Genomic DNA, 15,908 nt, shown 5'->3' with positions numbered 1-15,908 from the left:
GAGGAGAGGATGAGAGAGAGACGGAGGAGACGGCTGAGAGAGAGAGAAGATCAGCGCAAACGTCATTGCTTCCTGTGAATGATTGGAGAATCAATACAGTGTGCTGCTGTGTGTGTGTGTGTGGTGTGTGTGTGTGTGTGTGGGTGTGGTGTGTGTGTGTGTGTGGGTGTGTGGTGATGGTTGTGGTGTGTGTGTGTGTGCCCTGTGTGTGTGTGTGTGTGTGTGTGTGTGGGTGTGTGTGTGTGTGTGTGTGTGTGTGTTTTGTTTTGTGTATTCGAGCTGATAAAAACCTGGGTTATGGTGTCAGAATTGGGGGGGGGGGGGGATTCCCATCAGATCTTTTAGGCTGTAGGTCTTCCAAATTAAAGTCCCCATTAAGAGACAAGGCACACAAAGCAGTTGTACTGCTTGCATATTGTCGTTATTCTGCTGTTCTGCACTCATACACATTGGTGTATGTGTACAAATAAACACCAAGAAAGGTTCAGATTAATATGTTATCCTTTCAATATATACATCTATGAGTGTATTGTTTTTACTTTGTTTGAAAAACCTTAAAATATGTATTTAGATTTGTTATACTTCATTGGAATAAATAGTTGATTGATCTATTTGCAAACACATTCCAAGGTAACTGGTCATTGCAACGCAATCCTATATGTGAACATATCCATGTACATGTGGTGTAGGGCTGCATGCTTCACATTTAGTATAACATGTAACACAAGCAAGAAGAATACATTATCAGCTACTGCCCTCTTGTGGAGAAACCCTAAAAATACCACAGTCATTTTGCCCTCCCCTAGTGCTCTAGGGTCAAATGAGTATGGATATTTTATATTGGTATAGCAATACATGTGATACATTGTATATTAATAAGGGCTGTTTTGTGACCTGTAGGCAACTAACAAAGAAAATGTGTAGCAGTTTGTAAATGTATTCATTCAAATGTATGCAATAAATATGTGAGCTCTATTGGGGGAAGCAGTACAAACATATAGTTTATTTTTCATTATATGCTATATAGCTAATGAAAAATAAACTATATATATTATTTTTCTGAGATAAAAATGTCAAGGTAAAGAATGTGCCTAATTTTAAATACAGTATTACATTAGGCTTTCTTAAAAGCACTTATTTTGAAAACAAACTTGTTAAAAAAAACACAATAAGGACAGAACCTTAAAATACCTTAAAACATTGTAAACCCAATGTTCAGTCATTTATAGGGCTACAGGTGGTCTGCTACTCTGCTCATAATTGGTTCAATACAAAGGTTGCTAAATTCGCACATTTACTTAATTTGTTATGTTATTGAATTTATTAGGGCTTAAAATAACCGACTCTATTTCTTTCTTTCTTCCATGAATTGTTTAAGCTTCTACTGAACTTCAACAGTTATACAGAAGCAATAAATTGAGCTTTAAAGTACGTTTATTATATTATATTATAATGGTAATACCAGAAGTTAATCTCATTGCTTGTTTAAACAATTTCCATCTTGCGCGCCTCTAAATCCTTATACTGAGTCACTTAGCTGTAATACCTGACCACTCAATGGAAACCCACTCTCTCCCAGTAGGGTATGATATTTCGGTGTGTCTGACGGCCCGTGAATGCAGCATCACACCCTAATTTTTCCCAACATCCGGGACATTTGAAGCCGCTAGTGTGTGTAGAAACTGGGTGAGGAGGGCAGTGGAGAGCGGTGGAAAGGCGGACTGATGACAGCTGTCAGTGTGGACAAAAACACTACTAATCTCTGACGAGAAGCCGAATGGCTCGCCCCTAAACCTCCAGGAGAAAAGGGACAACTCCTTGGCAGTATCGCGGGTTATTTAAAGGTGTCGCGAAGGTAACGTTATATTTTTGGGATAGGGAATAAGACGGGAGGATCAGTGCCAGTTTACCCGGTCTGCCTCTCAGGAGAGTCGAGGTTAGCCCCACTGGCTATCCAAGCTAACTCTCAAGCTAAAGTGGTCAGCTAGCCTAGCCTTGACTCCCAGAGATTGTGTTCGGTGCTGGGGGTCATTGCTGTAGAAAGGACATGTGTGGATCTATGATGTGGACATGTCTCGATTTTGCTAAGCGCTAGCTTCAGCGGTAGCGGAGGAAGAACCTAGAAGGGTAGTTAACTTTTTAAATGAGGGTTTTGTTAAGATGAAATGCTAGTTAGCACTCTTAGTTAGCTTACCATTGAACTGGCTAATTCTTGTCAACGTTAACGTCAGTATAATTAGCTATTGTTAGCTAAGGCTAACAGGGCATAAGCCTTACTTTGGCGCAAATGTGCTAGCTAAGGTGAGTATATTACTATCCGTTTACCCTAATGGACATGGGACTGTAATGGAAGCTTTGGGAATGTTTGGACCGACCGCGTAAGCGCCAATGATTCATAAAGTTAACCATAGCTGAAGTTGGATGATTAACGTAAACTTATAGTAACGCATCAACCTGTTTTGAATTGACAAAGAACTATCCGTATTCATTTGTTTGTTAGCCAGCCTTTCTGAGGGGGTCACACTGGTTATTTTGAGCTATGGATCCAAGGGTTTCAGATCATCAAACGTCTTCAGGGAGTGCTCATGCTTCGCTTGGGTCCTCTGACTCAGCTGGGTCTCAAACTAGGCGTTTTCCCCCTGTCTTTACCAGCCAGCCACGGTGCTCTTTTGTCTGGATGATCTGCAAACGTTGATATTTCCTGAACGTCTATCAAATACATATCATGTGGACGATGCAGAATACTATAATACCATCTAATGATAATCAGGTTTCAGATCAGTTAAAAATGTATAGCTTAATGTTCTTATACGATCCTTAGACCTCATTACCTGTTGTTTAATGTAATGCTATGTTTGCTATAAAGCTGCAGTTGTTCTGCATGCCATTTAAAGGCTGGTTGATGTCAGCCATAACTGATCCAAAGCTATGTAAGAGCCATTCATAAGTGTGTTTGCTTGAATGGAAACAAGAGATGGGTAGTGTTTTGGTTGTTAGAGAGATTAGAGTGCATACAACCGTGCACAATAAAATGTTGAAACTGGAGAATGGACCTGTACTATTATGTTCATTCACACATGGCTTTGTTTAAGTACCATTCATAAGTGTTCTTTGTGTTTTCTTGTTTATCCTCGTAGGTGAAAACACACAGTTCTGTGTATCTTCTGGACTTACACATCATTGCTGGAGCTACAGTTGCAGGCAACATGGGGACACAAGGCTCTGGTAGAAAGCGTGCTCCACTAAAAGACCGCTTCTCAGCAGAAGATGAAGCCTTGAGTAGCATAGCCCGGGAGGTAAGAACAAACTCCATCACATGTCTTTCCATTTTGGAAAAGAGTACACTGGATCTAGGCCATATTCTTCATCATTGCTCTATTCATGCCTTGCTTAATCCATGCTAATATGATTTTCTAACTCAAATTGTCTTGATTATACTCATTTAGATAATGGGTTTAGGCATATGTAGAGGAATGATTTGTCAGTCTCAGATGGCCTTATTTTGTTCAGCAGCATCATCATATTTTCAATAAAAGGGAACATGGCTACTAGATTATTGGAACCATTATGTGCACTCAGGGTTGGCTGACACTGCACTGTGGATGGAAGAGAAACCTTTTAAGATCAAATCTATGTGGAATGTATTTCCAAAGATAGATATGTATGTAGGCTGTTTCCGGGTGCATCTATAGTCCATGTTGTATCATTACCTTAACCAAAAGAGTGCTTTGATGAGTGTTGTACTGTTTAATTGTGTCACGTTTTTCTTGAAATGTATGAAATTGTCATATTCGTAGATAGGGAAAACTATCCAAATAGATTTCGAGCATTTAACTTAGAATACTTTACAGTTTATTAGGATTTTTCTTTCAGACTTGTTGCTTTTGAGCACACCTGGATTATTTATTGAAAACAGGGAGCAGTATAACCTAGTAGATAATATGTCAACACCCATGTTAAGTGAGACAGAAACAGGTATTTATTACGCTATCAATTATGTTAATTTGTAACGTGGTCAAAGTTGGGTCAGTGGGCTTTGGAAAGCTGCTTAAATGTGGATATTCAGGTCCTGTTGGATAATTTGAGTTTCAGCCAAAGTGAGTAGAGACAGCTGGTTTGGACCAGAGAGAGACTGACTTAACTTGTAGTGTTTTGGTTTGGGGGGGAAAAACACTGGCAGAGAAGAGAAGCAGCCTAGCCTGTAACGACATGCCCTGGGATTATTCCATTTAGTCAAACCGCAGGGCTGCCATTCCTTTGCCTTTCTTTCAGAGTGAGTTCACTAACATCATGAAATGGAAAGCTCAGTTTTCAGAGTGTAATGACCTCTATGCTAGTGAGGTGAAAAAGCCACCTTGTTTGAAAACTTTAGATTTTACATGTAGAAATAAAGCACTGGTTAAAACTTCAAATTCATTAACATTTGCACTAAGAATGCTTGATCCATACAGTGCCTGCACTAAGCACAAGGCTCCATTTGCTCTCTTTATAGTCATGCAGGCCGATCATAGAAACATGAGTCATCCGACCCTCCCAGTCAGGTCCTAAATGTGAATCTCTTTGTGGAGTGAAGAAATATTAGATCAACTGTTCAGGGAGTTCGTTGGGTCAGTGTCTAACGTGTTGCCAATCAACACACTCCAAAACAAATATTCAAATCACAGCAGCCTTGCGTTGTCCGTTGCTGTTTAAGAAAAAAGGCTCAAGCCTGCCTGTGCTTGGCACGGATCACTGCTGAGAATGACTGTGAATTTGAGCCTGCACCGTCACCAGCCCTCTCAGTTCTGAGGCCTCTTACATTACTGGGAGTCAAACCCTATGAATACCAGCAGCTTGCTAAGAAATATTACAGTGTTGGAACTAGATGAACATCTCATACCTGTCGCCCAACTGATTAGGATCTAAGGGAACCGCCATCGGCACTCATTGAAGCAATCATTGAATCACTTCAGTATACAGAGGGTGTGTGTGGAAGCTATAGTTCATAGTTCATATTCTCCTATTTGTGATATCAACAGGTCATTATTGCAATGGAGAGTGAAACACTTTCATTTCCGTGTACAGTTAGGACACTGTTCAGACTTCAGAAAACAAAGCAGCTATTTAAGCTTCCTTCTGCAAATGATGGACAAGGACTATCACATTGTTCTGACTTCCTTCCTTGATAATGCAAGCTTTCCAACGGTATTTGGTTTTAGTTTTTTTTTATACATTTAAAGTGTCTTTTTTTGTTGTACTAAAAGCAAGCAATCGAGGACAGTCTAATGTCATTTTTATGTTGGACAAGGGACTCAAAGGTTAGTCATTTACATAGCGTAGAGCAGGGGAGTGAACCTAGAGTGACTGCACTGGCTTTTATTTAAAGCTATCTATGTGTTTAAACAAATGTAATCAAATTATTAGGAGCCGCTTTTACTAATTTTAATGCTGGGGTGCCTTTTTGGTGATCAGCATGTAGGGAAAGTTGAGTTGAATTTGCAATAAGCAGTGTCTAGTCTAGTGTCTAGTTATTGCTAGAGAGAATTCTGAGTTGATGTATTATTGAGGATGTGAAAGTATCGAACACTTTCCACTGATATATCTATTGTAAGCTAGTTTCCTTTTTTCATTTGTAGCGTAATGAGCTCATACATACAGCAATAGTGACCAAAATAATGAAACTGGTCATGCTTTTTCTTACTTACAATGTGTTCTTTTATTGGTTTGTAATATTTGTTGAGCACAGCACTTTTTGTTTCAGTTTTAAAAATGCAGTATACTGTTAAAATATTTGAATAGTCCCTTTTTCTGTTGATTACCTTTATCCCGAGGTCTTACTTTTTTAACCAACATTCTTTTACTTACATATATGAAACACCAAAATGGATGAATCCATACATGTCATTGGAGCTACCCTAACAAGGGTATAATTATGAATTGATCGTACTCTCAGTGCATACGCAATTCAGTGTTGGGAGGGTTCCAGGTGATCTCATGTTGGGTTTCTGGACTTTTATTGCTCAGAGTGCTGGAGGTGTGTGTGATGGTGAACTTCTGGTGCTCAGGTTACCCCTCCTAGCCCCATGATACGGCTGGGGGCCGGATGGTCCGGGCTATAGATAGGACAGAGACAGAGAGCTCAGCTGTGCTGCTGTGAGAGCGGGTCACACTGTCAGACAGCTCAACAGGTGCAGAGCACAGGGACAGCCGGCGCTCTTCCTCATGTGCTCCCTCTTCTTCAGACAGCTTTACTTCCTTTTTCACATTGTATAACGTTTCATTGTATGACCATAAGTTATACTCCAAAATCACACATAGCGGCCAATAGGAATTGTTATAAAAATGTCCCAAATGGCATTTGTTTGCAAAGCTCCATTTAAATGTCTGTGTTTGGGGTTTTCATGCTGTTAGTTTTCTTATCTTATTCACACACAAAAATAATAACAATTATTTTATGATACAGTATTTCTTTTTTCATTCTTTCTCAGTGAAGAAAATGAAATAAAAAATATGGGTTTTATTCTGTCATTTGAAAGTCATGGTTTCACTTTTTTGGAAGGAAAGTTAAGTAAGATCAAAGTCTCATTATAAAACGAGATGGATATTATAGATAACTAAAACTATATTCTGTCTTAGTGCATACTGATCACTTCCTCCTCATGTTGATATCTAACTTAGCTTCAGTAACATGTTTGTCTGTTACTAAAATGTTTTTAACATTAACGAGGTTTAAAACTCCCTTTTACACAACACTAGGTGTTCAGGCAAAAAATAACATGAGTTTGTGTGGTTGTTCCGCGTTATATAAAACAGTATTGCAGGCTAGTATTGAAAGAGGAATAGTCTATAACCTACAGGCTTTCTATTCTGGCAGAGCAGAAATTGCTGGAATGCTGACAGTGTTTGTCTGCAGTGAGATACTGTACACACCACACGCTGTATTTATGGACTGTCTTTTAGTAAGAGATAAAGGGCTAGGCTTCATGAGCAAGTGGGCCATTCTTTGTTGGTGGGATGTTCAGAATATGTAAGGAATGTAAATGGTATTACGGACGTAATGGAAGGATTGTCTGCAGTCACCTGTGTGACTCCTCAGGGCTGTGTGGGAGCTTGCCTAAATTAGCCTTCTCTACTCTGTCAAATGAGCTCTTGTTATATTCTGACTAATTGCAGTCAAAATATGTAGTCCCTATTCTCACAGGAGAGAGGATTGAGTTCACTTTGGCTTGTTTGTACTTCCTAATGTTAAGCTACCGATGTTGCAAAATTGCCTCAATGTTTACCGACCCAGCATAACCACACTATTGTGACGCTTTGTTTTCTCTTGATCCTGTGCTTCTCTGTCAGTTTGTTTGTGCACTACTGGCATCTCCCCTGTGAGGCCTTTAAATCAGCCCTCCTGAAACTGATGGTTAGCACATGTTGTTGGTGATGAGGCATCCCAAGCATTCACTGTGGACAGGACTTACAGAGCCGTGACTCACACACGAAACTGGTCTACAAGGGCACACAGTACAGAGTGAACTCTGTTGTGCTGGACAGGGATGTGCTGAGTGGAACATTTTACAGAGGAAAAATAAAACTTCTTAGTGCTCTCAGGTGGATACAATATGTGGATGAGTTACCTCAAATGTATCTTTGGCTTTTCTTAACTGCAGTTTCGTGATGGACTAAAAATGGTGATACTGGTGATATATTGGCCAACATTTTTGCTAGTTTTTCTCAAAATAAACTATTTTCTATTACAGTAAATACATTTTTTGTCAGTAGAACAGGTATTATAGACTTGAATCATTATACTGATGCTTCACATAACTGCCCTTTCAAATTATTCAAACCATAAACTGTGCATCCATGCATCATGCATCATGCATAGATGAGAGAAACCCATCCAGGTACTTTCCCTCTACGTTATACGCCGCTGCCCTTTTTGGGTGAAAATATCTCCTGTCCTTTAACTGGTGGTAAATACAAATTCTGAGGTCTTTGCCAATCCCAAAAGAAAAAAATGAAAAGACTTACATTTTATATCTACACGGAGCCCTGATGTAATAGTCCATCAGGCAAACAATTACACATGTCATTGTACATGATCGGCGTCTATATGCCATATTTTTTCAATGTAACGGTGGATGAGTGGCACACACTTAAACTGGGATTTGTCAGTTTATATTTTAATGCAGCTTCTACATTCATTACCTCGACTTTTCATATTTTACAGTTGGCTTCGAGGATTGACCTCATTAGCATAATAATTTGGCTGTGATGAGGTGTTTCCCAGACATATGGTATCGACAGACCGATTCTTTGTTTTCATCGGAAAGTGGGCGGGGCCATAATTTTGCCGTGCAGTGTCGTAGCCCTGTTCTTATCTATAAAGTCAATGTCCTCACGAAAAGGTTTGTTGATAAAGTACTTGTCCAGGAAGCTTGGCTCTTTTAGGTCTAAACAACCACACTTAAGCACACAAGGAAATCAATGTCAGCCTTTTCCACGTTTTCTTACAGGAAACAAATGACTTGAGTACTTCAATGTGATCCTGGGAATTCTCTGTTTTTTTTAATGAAGCCCTTTGTGTTTATCCCTTGCGCTTGTTGGGGCGTGACTCAGGGAAAGGCTTGTTTATCATATTTCTTTCATGGCTAACAAGTGTGTTCATGTTTTGCTTCACAGGCGGAGGCGAGGCTTGCAGCGAAGCGGGCGGCTCGGGCCGAGGCCAGGGATATTCGAATGAGGGAACTTGAACGGCAGCAAAAAGAGGTATACAACACGAAGTGGACGTGATTCGCTGAGATGCACTGTCACCATTATTCAACTCATCGAGCCAGTTTGTGTAAAGCTGCTGTCAGCTGCAGATTCTACATGGAGAAGGAACTTCATTTCTCCTATTTTTGTATTTGTTGAGCTGCTCTTCTGCCTTGATAGTCACCGGTGCAGAGAAGCTATTTGGCTTTATGCCTTGAGAAACACTTTTAGATATATCTGACTGTTCAAATATCCACAGAAAAAGTGCTGCATGTCCACAGATGAAACCAAACGTTCTATTCTTGAAGTGAATGTCACCAAGTTTTTTAACGTTTCAGCATTTCTTTAAGTGAAGTATGATGTTTTTCCTGGCACTTTCTCCCTCTGTCCAGCGTTCTTACCACACGTCATCCAGCAGTAGCAACAAAAAATGGGGTCAGATCCACCAGTGGATGGTAGGCGAGAGTATTGCACTAACACAGCCTGTTGTGTGGGATTGAGTCCCAGTCAAGCCTGACCATAGAGCTACACTTGACTCACAGACAACACTGAACCTCACTGTGGAAATGTGCCGCAGCAGTGTGTTTGCTTTGGAGACACTGTAGTGTGTGGCTGAGTGTGTATTTGTAGCGCCAGCATTGGCCTTTGACTTTATTTAGGTTGGGTGAGTCTGCATGCAAGAAGGTGCCTTGTGTTACTCCTCTAACTCCAGGCTACTTAGAAAGGATGGATGCTTTTGAATGTTTATGAACAACTTTTGCATTGGATTAATCTTTATGCGTATTGGTGTTTTTACAAGAAGCAGATGTTCATTTTCCGTTATGTTGCCTTTTGGAAAAAAACAGATGAGACCAAAATGTGCAATATATAAGCTGTTGTTGTATATCATTAATCTCGCTGCAGGATAACATTTTCAAATGTTTATAACAACCATTTAGTTATACACATGATGACAGAAGTTGTTTTGCATGGTTTGGGCTTTTGAATAGCAACTGCTGAGTTTTGCAGCGACCTTACTCACCCCTGAGCCTCTCTACTTTCTCTCTATAATCTTTTCTAACTTGTCCTTCCTCCCTCCAGGCTGACTCAGACAAAGCCAGAGGCTCTAGTAGTAGTATATCCAGCAGCAGTCATCGCCGGGTCTGTATCTCCCCAACACACTTCCTCTTTGTCTGTCTGTATTTCCTTTCTTCTTTCCTCTTTAATTCTGCACTTAATAACTCATCACACATGTTCCTCTCTCGGTCTGCCTTTCTGCTGTGACTCCATGTTTCCACATGGGCAGGGGCTGGATGATGATGTCATGTCGGTCCGCAGCTACAGGGTGCGTAATGCATAATAAACCCCTGCCAGTTTTATTAAGACTGCTCTCTCATAGATGTGATGTGAGAAAGCCATTGTTCTTCTTAGGAATGCACTTATTAAAGTAAAGCATTTGGGTGAAATACTTGTATTGGTAGTGTTCATTTGCGTCAGAGTCTAAAATAGTTGGCCAAGTTAAGATTTCCCCTTACCTTTGCTTCTGTTTTTTATTTAAAGTCAACCTCATCATCAGTGCGGGACGTTGGGTCTAAGAGTCGATCCAGTTCCCTTAGAAGAGATCCGTTGGTGCGTTATGTGTATGCATGTGTGTGAGATAATGTGTGGATTTTGGAAACTGAGTGGATACCTGGAGTCTCAGCATGTAGTTCAGGTCTGACTAACTTTATGGTGCTAAGCAGAATTCACTTATATGGATGACCTAGGATGTGCTTAGAAGAAAAAAATAATTGTTGATTTAATATTTATTTCGTGTTTTCCACTCGTCAATTTCTACGCAAGTTACCTTGGTCCCCTTTCATATCAGACATTCATTGATTAGAGATTAAGTTATACCTAAAAGGAGATGTAACATTAAGATTACTTTTTTAGACAATCATCTGTTTTTCCACATTGAATCTCTTCTTATCTTTCTAAAGGGAAATGCAGTCTTTCTGTAGGACACTACATTTGATTTAGAATTGTAAGCATTTAAAGACCTGGAAATGTGTACCTTGACAAGTCATTTAGTGCATTTATCACCTATATTTTGTCCAAACATACCAAAGCAGAAAGCCAGAGCTGTTTTCAGCACTGTTACTTAGGAAATGTCTACAATAGTTCATACAAAAATGTGATGTTGCATTCTGTAAGAACTTTATACAAACCTTATAATGGGCATAGTGCCTCTAACAAAAGCTTTTGTACCTTTTACTGTGGCCTTGGTAGGGTGTACAAAACAAATGGTTTGTTTGATCTGTAGATGTGTTGGATGACTTGTTGCCTGTTGAACAACTAACCTATTGTTAGTGAGGAACACGTGTGTTGCCAGTAAACAGCTAACAGCAACCCAACAGCCTCTCAGGTGTTTGATCTTCTGATTATAATTATTGTGACTCCTGTCCTCTCTTCAGTCTGATGCCCTCTCCACTAGCTCCGCCCTCAAGACTTCCCGCTCCACTGTATGTACCTGTGTGACGGTCATCTGTTGATCACTGCTTATACGTTTCTTCAAGTCATTTTGTATACTTGTTTCTTTTCCTTTTTTTAATCATTTTTCTCTGGGCTGATTAGAGTTCTGTGTACAATGACCTGCACGGCCATAAAAGGTCTTCATCCAGCTCCTCGAGGAAGGACCTCCTGGTCAGTTTACCCCCGTACTGTTTTCTGCTGCCTTAAGCATGGAGGTAGTGGAGACTAATAATAGTGGCTTGCGGTGGTGATTTACTGTTGATCGATAAATATTGACTATTTGTTGTGAAGCAGATGTTGACCGATCCGTGTTGAATGTGTCTGAATAAGTTATTAGTCTGACACTTGAGGATAAATATGTCATTGTTTGGTTGAGGTCATATTATGTCACTACCCTTCCAGGCTGGACTTTACCATGATCAAAGGAACTACACCAGCCTCACGAAGACCAAACCAACGCCTCCTTCCTCCACCTCCACTTCCACCTATACTCCTCGGGTCGGTCCCCCTGAAAGTCCTGTCCAACATTTTACACAAACAAGCTAATGTGGTTAAAGACACTCAGTGAAACCAGAGTCGGTTCAGGCAGTATATTCGTACCTGGATGGTCTAGTTTATTGGACATTTATATGCGTTACAGCTTGTTATATAACTGCGATAAGAGATATTGTTTGTGTTATAAAATAATCAAATACAAGAGGATAATTGTTTGCAGCTAGTGTAGCTCTCTATTATAAAACAGTTCTTGTGATCATTTGACTTTATGTAAAGGACTTGCTTTAGGTGGTTATCCTCCATCTGTATTAAAACAGTCGATAGGGACATCGTCACATGACCTCAATTCTCAACACTTTCCACGGTAAATATAAAAGGGTCAGCAAACATTTATCCTGTTTCCACTTCCGCAGCTCTTTAGTCTCTCTCAATTCACATTCCCACTCCAGCTTTCCTCTGTCCTCTAATCTGACATTTCCCTGATCCCATCCTCCCTGACAGGCCACCACTTCCTCCTCCTCCTCCACCACTGGCACGGCGCTGCCTCGTAGCTACAGCATGGTCAGTTTCTCTCTGCATGCCTCTGGTTACCTTCAGAATTTCACATTCTTCCTCTCTTGTGGCCACATGCATCTGATAGGATGCCCAGGTTGGCGGGGACTTTATATATTTAGCTCCTGGACACAGAACACTTGTTGGTGTCCAGACGTGTGTGCTCCACTGAGATAAGACAGACATTTGCATGAAGCCAGGGCTTTTGTTGTAGAGCACTGAAACAAATGGCCTACTTGAAGTTGGAAATACACAGTGTGTCTGTTTATTGAATGGCCCAGATAAAAGTCAGTATACTAAATAAACTTAGCTACTACGTCAAAGACTCATGTGCCCTCTTGTGATCTGCTCCATTGTCTCCCACGTGTGTCCTCAGGCCTCTATTGGCGACGACGCCGGCCTTTACGGCTCGGGGCAAAGTTCAAGAGCCGTAAGTTGTTGTGTTCTGTTTGCTAAAAAACGTTTTTGTCACCACCACTGCAGCTAAACTAGCGTGTTTTGCCTGTCCTGTCCTCCCACCACCACAGCCCTCTGAATTGAGCTGGTACTCCTCTGGAGCCGGCTCCACCCGCAGCAGCCCTGCGGTGAGCACCTAAAAACCACCGCCCTCCTGCATGGTTTCAACAAACACCACACGCTGGTGCCTTTCTATTAACAAGCTTATCATACCCCCATGCCTCACTCCTGCTAGGGACATTTGTTGGTCAGCCATCCCGACCAACTTGCTTTAGGGATTAGCATTTTTTAATTGAAATAAAAGTGTGTGAATTGACGATTTTTTGTTTTAGCTATTGTAGCGAGGCAGATGTTGTCTTGTCTCCCTTAGCGCTGCTTTTGACTTATGGTCCTAATAGCATGAATTGGCATTACTTTAAAGGGGCCCTATCGTGCACATTTTCAGGTTCATATTGTAATGTGTGGCTCTACTGGGACGTGTCTCCATGTTTTAATCTTCCAAAAGCGCTCTATTTTTTCTCATACTGCCTATACTGCAGCACCTCTTTTCACCCTCTGTCTGAAACCAGAGCCCAGTCTGCTCTGATTGGTCAGCTGGCCGGCTCTGTTGCGATTGATCAACCGCTTAGAGATGTCCTGCCCCTTAGCCTATCACTTACAATGTATTGGAGCGCTAGCCAATGTTCCGGAAGTAAACAAAGGAGTCCAACTAAGGTGTTTCAGGCAAGGCAGGGGGGGGGGGGGGGGGGTTTGGAGAGAAACTCCTTCTGGCACGAAGTGATGATTTTAGCCTAGAAGACCATTTACATTCACAATATAACACATTACAGGAAAGGGAAAGCCACAAAAAGCATAATAGGGCCCATTTAAGAGTGTTACCGTCTTGGGAGCAATCCAATATTCAGTTTAGCACAGTGCTACCTATTTTCTATAGATTGCTGTTTGAGCAAGAAATGTATGTGTGTCTGTGTGTGTGTGAGAAAGCCTTTGGCATGCAGCCATCTTACATTACTTCAACTCCTCATCTTTTGTGTGTGTGTGTGTGTGTGTGTTTTTATATGTACGTGTGCGTGTTCCTCTCAGTCTTCTTCAGATGATGACACTGTCAGCAGCGTGTCCCAGGAGCGCGTCAACCGAGGCCGCAGGGACAGTGTGGTGAGCTGTAGGGACTGATGCTGTACTACTGGTTGATAATCTAATAATCAAACCTTTTTTATTTTATTATAATAAGCTGCATAACAGCCTCAGATTAATACCTCATCATTTGTCACAACACAATCATGCGTTTTGAGTTCCCTTAATGCCTAATCTTTTTTTCCTCCTACGATTCTTCATCTTTGGCTCTCTGTTATTCTTTATGTCTGTGCCTCTATCCCTCTCTTCTTCATCCTGCGTGTGTTCCGAGCAGTCGTCTGACTTCTCCGACATTAGTGAGTCGGCTGCTGATTATTTCAGCCGCACCAACCGAAGAGGCAGTATTGTGTCTGACCTCGATGATTTGAGCATTCCAGATCTTGACAGTGTAAGTTTTACGACAGCGGTTTGGAGAGTGCAGTGTGCAACCCCAGAGATGCATGATTACAAATAACACTTGGTTTTCAAAACTCATAACACAGTGTGTTTTTATTGACTCTACATAAGTGGTGTAAGTACAGCTGATTTGGCTGCTGTGTTGCAGCAGCAGCATGGATGTGGAAAATCTTCTTTAATGGAGTGTGAATCAGTCAGTGTTGCATTGCTTGTTTGGTTGTCCACTGGTTATGGTCTGTGAACATGCAGCACTTATCCCAGCCGTGTATCTTGGACTAACTCCCTGATTTACAGACAAAGAAACGGCTCCAGGCATGACAACACAGGACGCGTGATCTCAAAATCATCTTTTATCTATGTTTGAATATTTCTTCTCTTTCTTTCAGCTGGATGAAAAATGTGACAAGCAGTATTCAGATTTTAGTCGGGTGAGTGCACCATCATTTATGCTTTTTACTTTTACTCAAACAGGCATTGAAGCAGTCAGTGGGTTTAATCTCATACTGAACTATAAATTGATTTGTATGCCACATTAGGCAGCTACCAAGTAACCACAACACAAAAGTATTATCTGGGTTTTATACACAAAGTTTAGTAGCAAAACACTTGAACACGTGACAGGAGGATTTCAATTTGGCGGGATCAATTAAAAGTAGGGTTTTTTGGTACTTGGTCAGTGTACCACAGAAAATGGCAGTCTTCAAACCTGGATATTAGTTTATTGTCTATGCTTAATTTAGCACATTTCCACCTCTTAAACCTGCTGTCAGAAAGCATTTTCAGAAGAATAACAGAAGCCTGTATCTCTGTTATTAAAAGCACCAGAATCCTTTGACAACAAATGTACTGCGCAGATCACAGAGATTAAAAGGTCAATCTTCTTGTCTATTAACAACTGGAAGAGCTTTTACATATTCAAGTCAGCATTCAAACACAGAGGCTTCCATAAAAGATGCATCGTCAGGTTGCTGGTTAACCACCGCCTCGATCGGTTAGTTAGTTTAATTGTGTGACTTTGATTTATCTCAAACCAACCACGTAAAACACGAAAGTACCTCACAGTACCGCTTCAAGCGATCAGTGCTATCACTTTGAGAGCCCGGCGGCATCACATGATGTCCAAGTTGTGAATGTGTTGCATTGTGCAGCAGTTTTTCTGTGTTTTTTTCCCTGACTAATGTTCTGTGGTTTTCTGTCTTCTCAGCCATCTTCCCGATGCGCCACCCCAGGCCTCTCAGTGGCCGCGTTGGCGTCGCTGGGCGGCTCGTCGTCACGGCGGGGCAGCACAGACACGGGGAGCATCTATGACGCCGACACCAGTCTGAGTGAACTTAGGGTAAGGTGTACAACACACACACTGTCACCCTTCTATTACTGCAGCTGAACAAACTGGAAACAAAATAGCATGTGGATTCAATTTGACTTGCTGTAGTTGCCATCAATCACATGATCATCAAGCTAAAATGCTAATTCACATGTTCTGTATACATCTGTCCCTTCTTCACATGAAGCTCCCACAGCGTTTCTTCTGTTGTGTCCTCCCTGCTGTTTCTGCTTTTTTCTTTACGGATGTGACATGTTCCCTGAGATGTTCCTTATTTCTGGGTGCGCTGGCCATGTGTCTGCCAGCTGGATTGTTTTTGCAGCACGGGTGCTTTGTC

General features: G+C 41.2%; 1 protein-coding gene across 5 annotated transcripts in view; it reads left to right on the top strand.

Moving 5' to 3' along the window:
* Nucleotides 1–1,640: 1,640 nt before the first annotated feature.
* lrrfip2 (leucine rich repeat (in FLII) interacting protein 2) overlaps nt 1,641–15,908 on the top strand; it is a 21,354-nt gene continuing 7,086 nt past the window's right edge. The window contains exons 1-17 of one of the 5 annotated variants that reach the window (XM_010765899.1): nt 1,641–1,855; nt 3,138–3,296; nt 8,653–8,739; nt 9,117–9,179; nt 9,805–9,864; nt 10,010–10,048; nt 10,264–10,332; nt 11,157–11,204; nt 11,317–11,385; nt 11,617–11,712; nt 12,211–12,270; nt 12,638–12,691; nt 12,789–12,845; nt 13,801–13,872; nt 14,126–14,239; nt 14,634–14,675; nt 15,452–15,583. In XM_010765899.1, the coding sequence (XP_010764201.1) occupies nt 3,207–3,296; nt 8,653–8,739; nt 9,117–9,179; nt 9,805–9,864; nt 10,010–10,048; nt 10,264–10,332; nt 11,157–11,204; nt 11,317–11,385; nt 11,617–11,712; nt 12,211–12,270; nt 12,638–12,691; nt 12,789–12,845; nt 13,801–13,872; nt 14,126–14,239; nt 14,634–14,675; nt 15,452–15,583 (1,152 nt within the window). In that variant the 5' untranslated portion in view covers nt 1,641–1,855; nt 3,138–3,206. Of the gene's footprint in view, nt 1,856–1,958; nt 2,128–3,137; nt 3,297–8,652; nt 8,740–9,116; nt 9,180–9,804; nt 9,865–10,009; nt 10,049–10,263; nt 10,333–11,156; nt 11,205–11,316; nt 11,386–11,616; nt 11,713–12,210; nt 12,271–12,637; nt 12,692–12,788; nt 12,846–13,800; nt 13,873–14,125; nt 14,240–14,633; nt 14,676–15,451; nt 15,584–15,908 lie in introns of those variants that run through there. The other 4 variants (XM_010765901.1, XM_010765900.1, XM_010765902.1 and 1 more) reach the window with 4 other exon arrangements.

Source organism: Notothenia coriiceps, unplaced genomic scaffold (genome assembly GCF_000735185.1).
Source record: "Notothenia coriiceps isolate Sejong01 unplaced genomic scaffold, NC01 NC01_scaffold00002823, whole genome shotgun sequence".
NCBI lineage: Eukaryota > Metazoa > Chordata > Actinopteri > Perciformes > Nototheniidae > Notothenia > Notothenia coriiceps.
The sequence above is the reverse complement of the archived record's forward strand: the minus strand, read 5'-3'. Positions and strand labels throughout refer to the sequence as shown.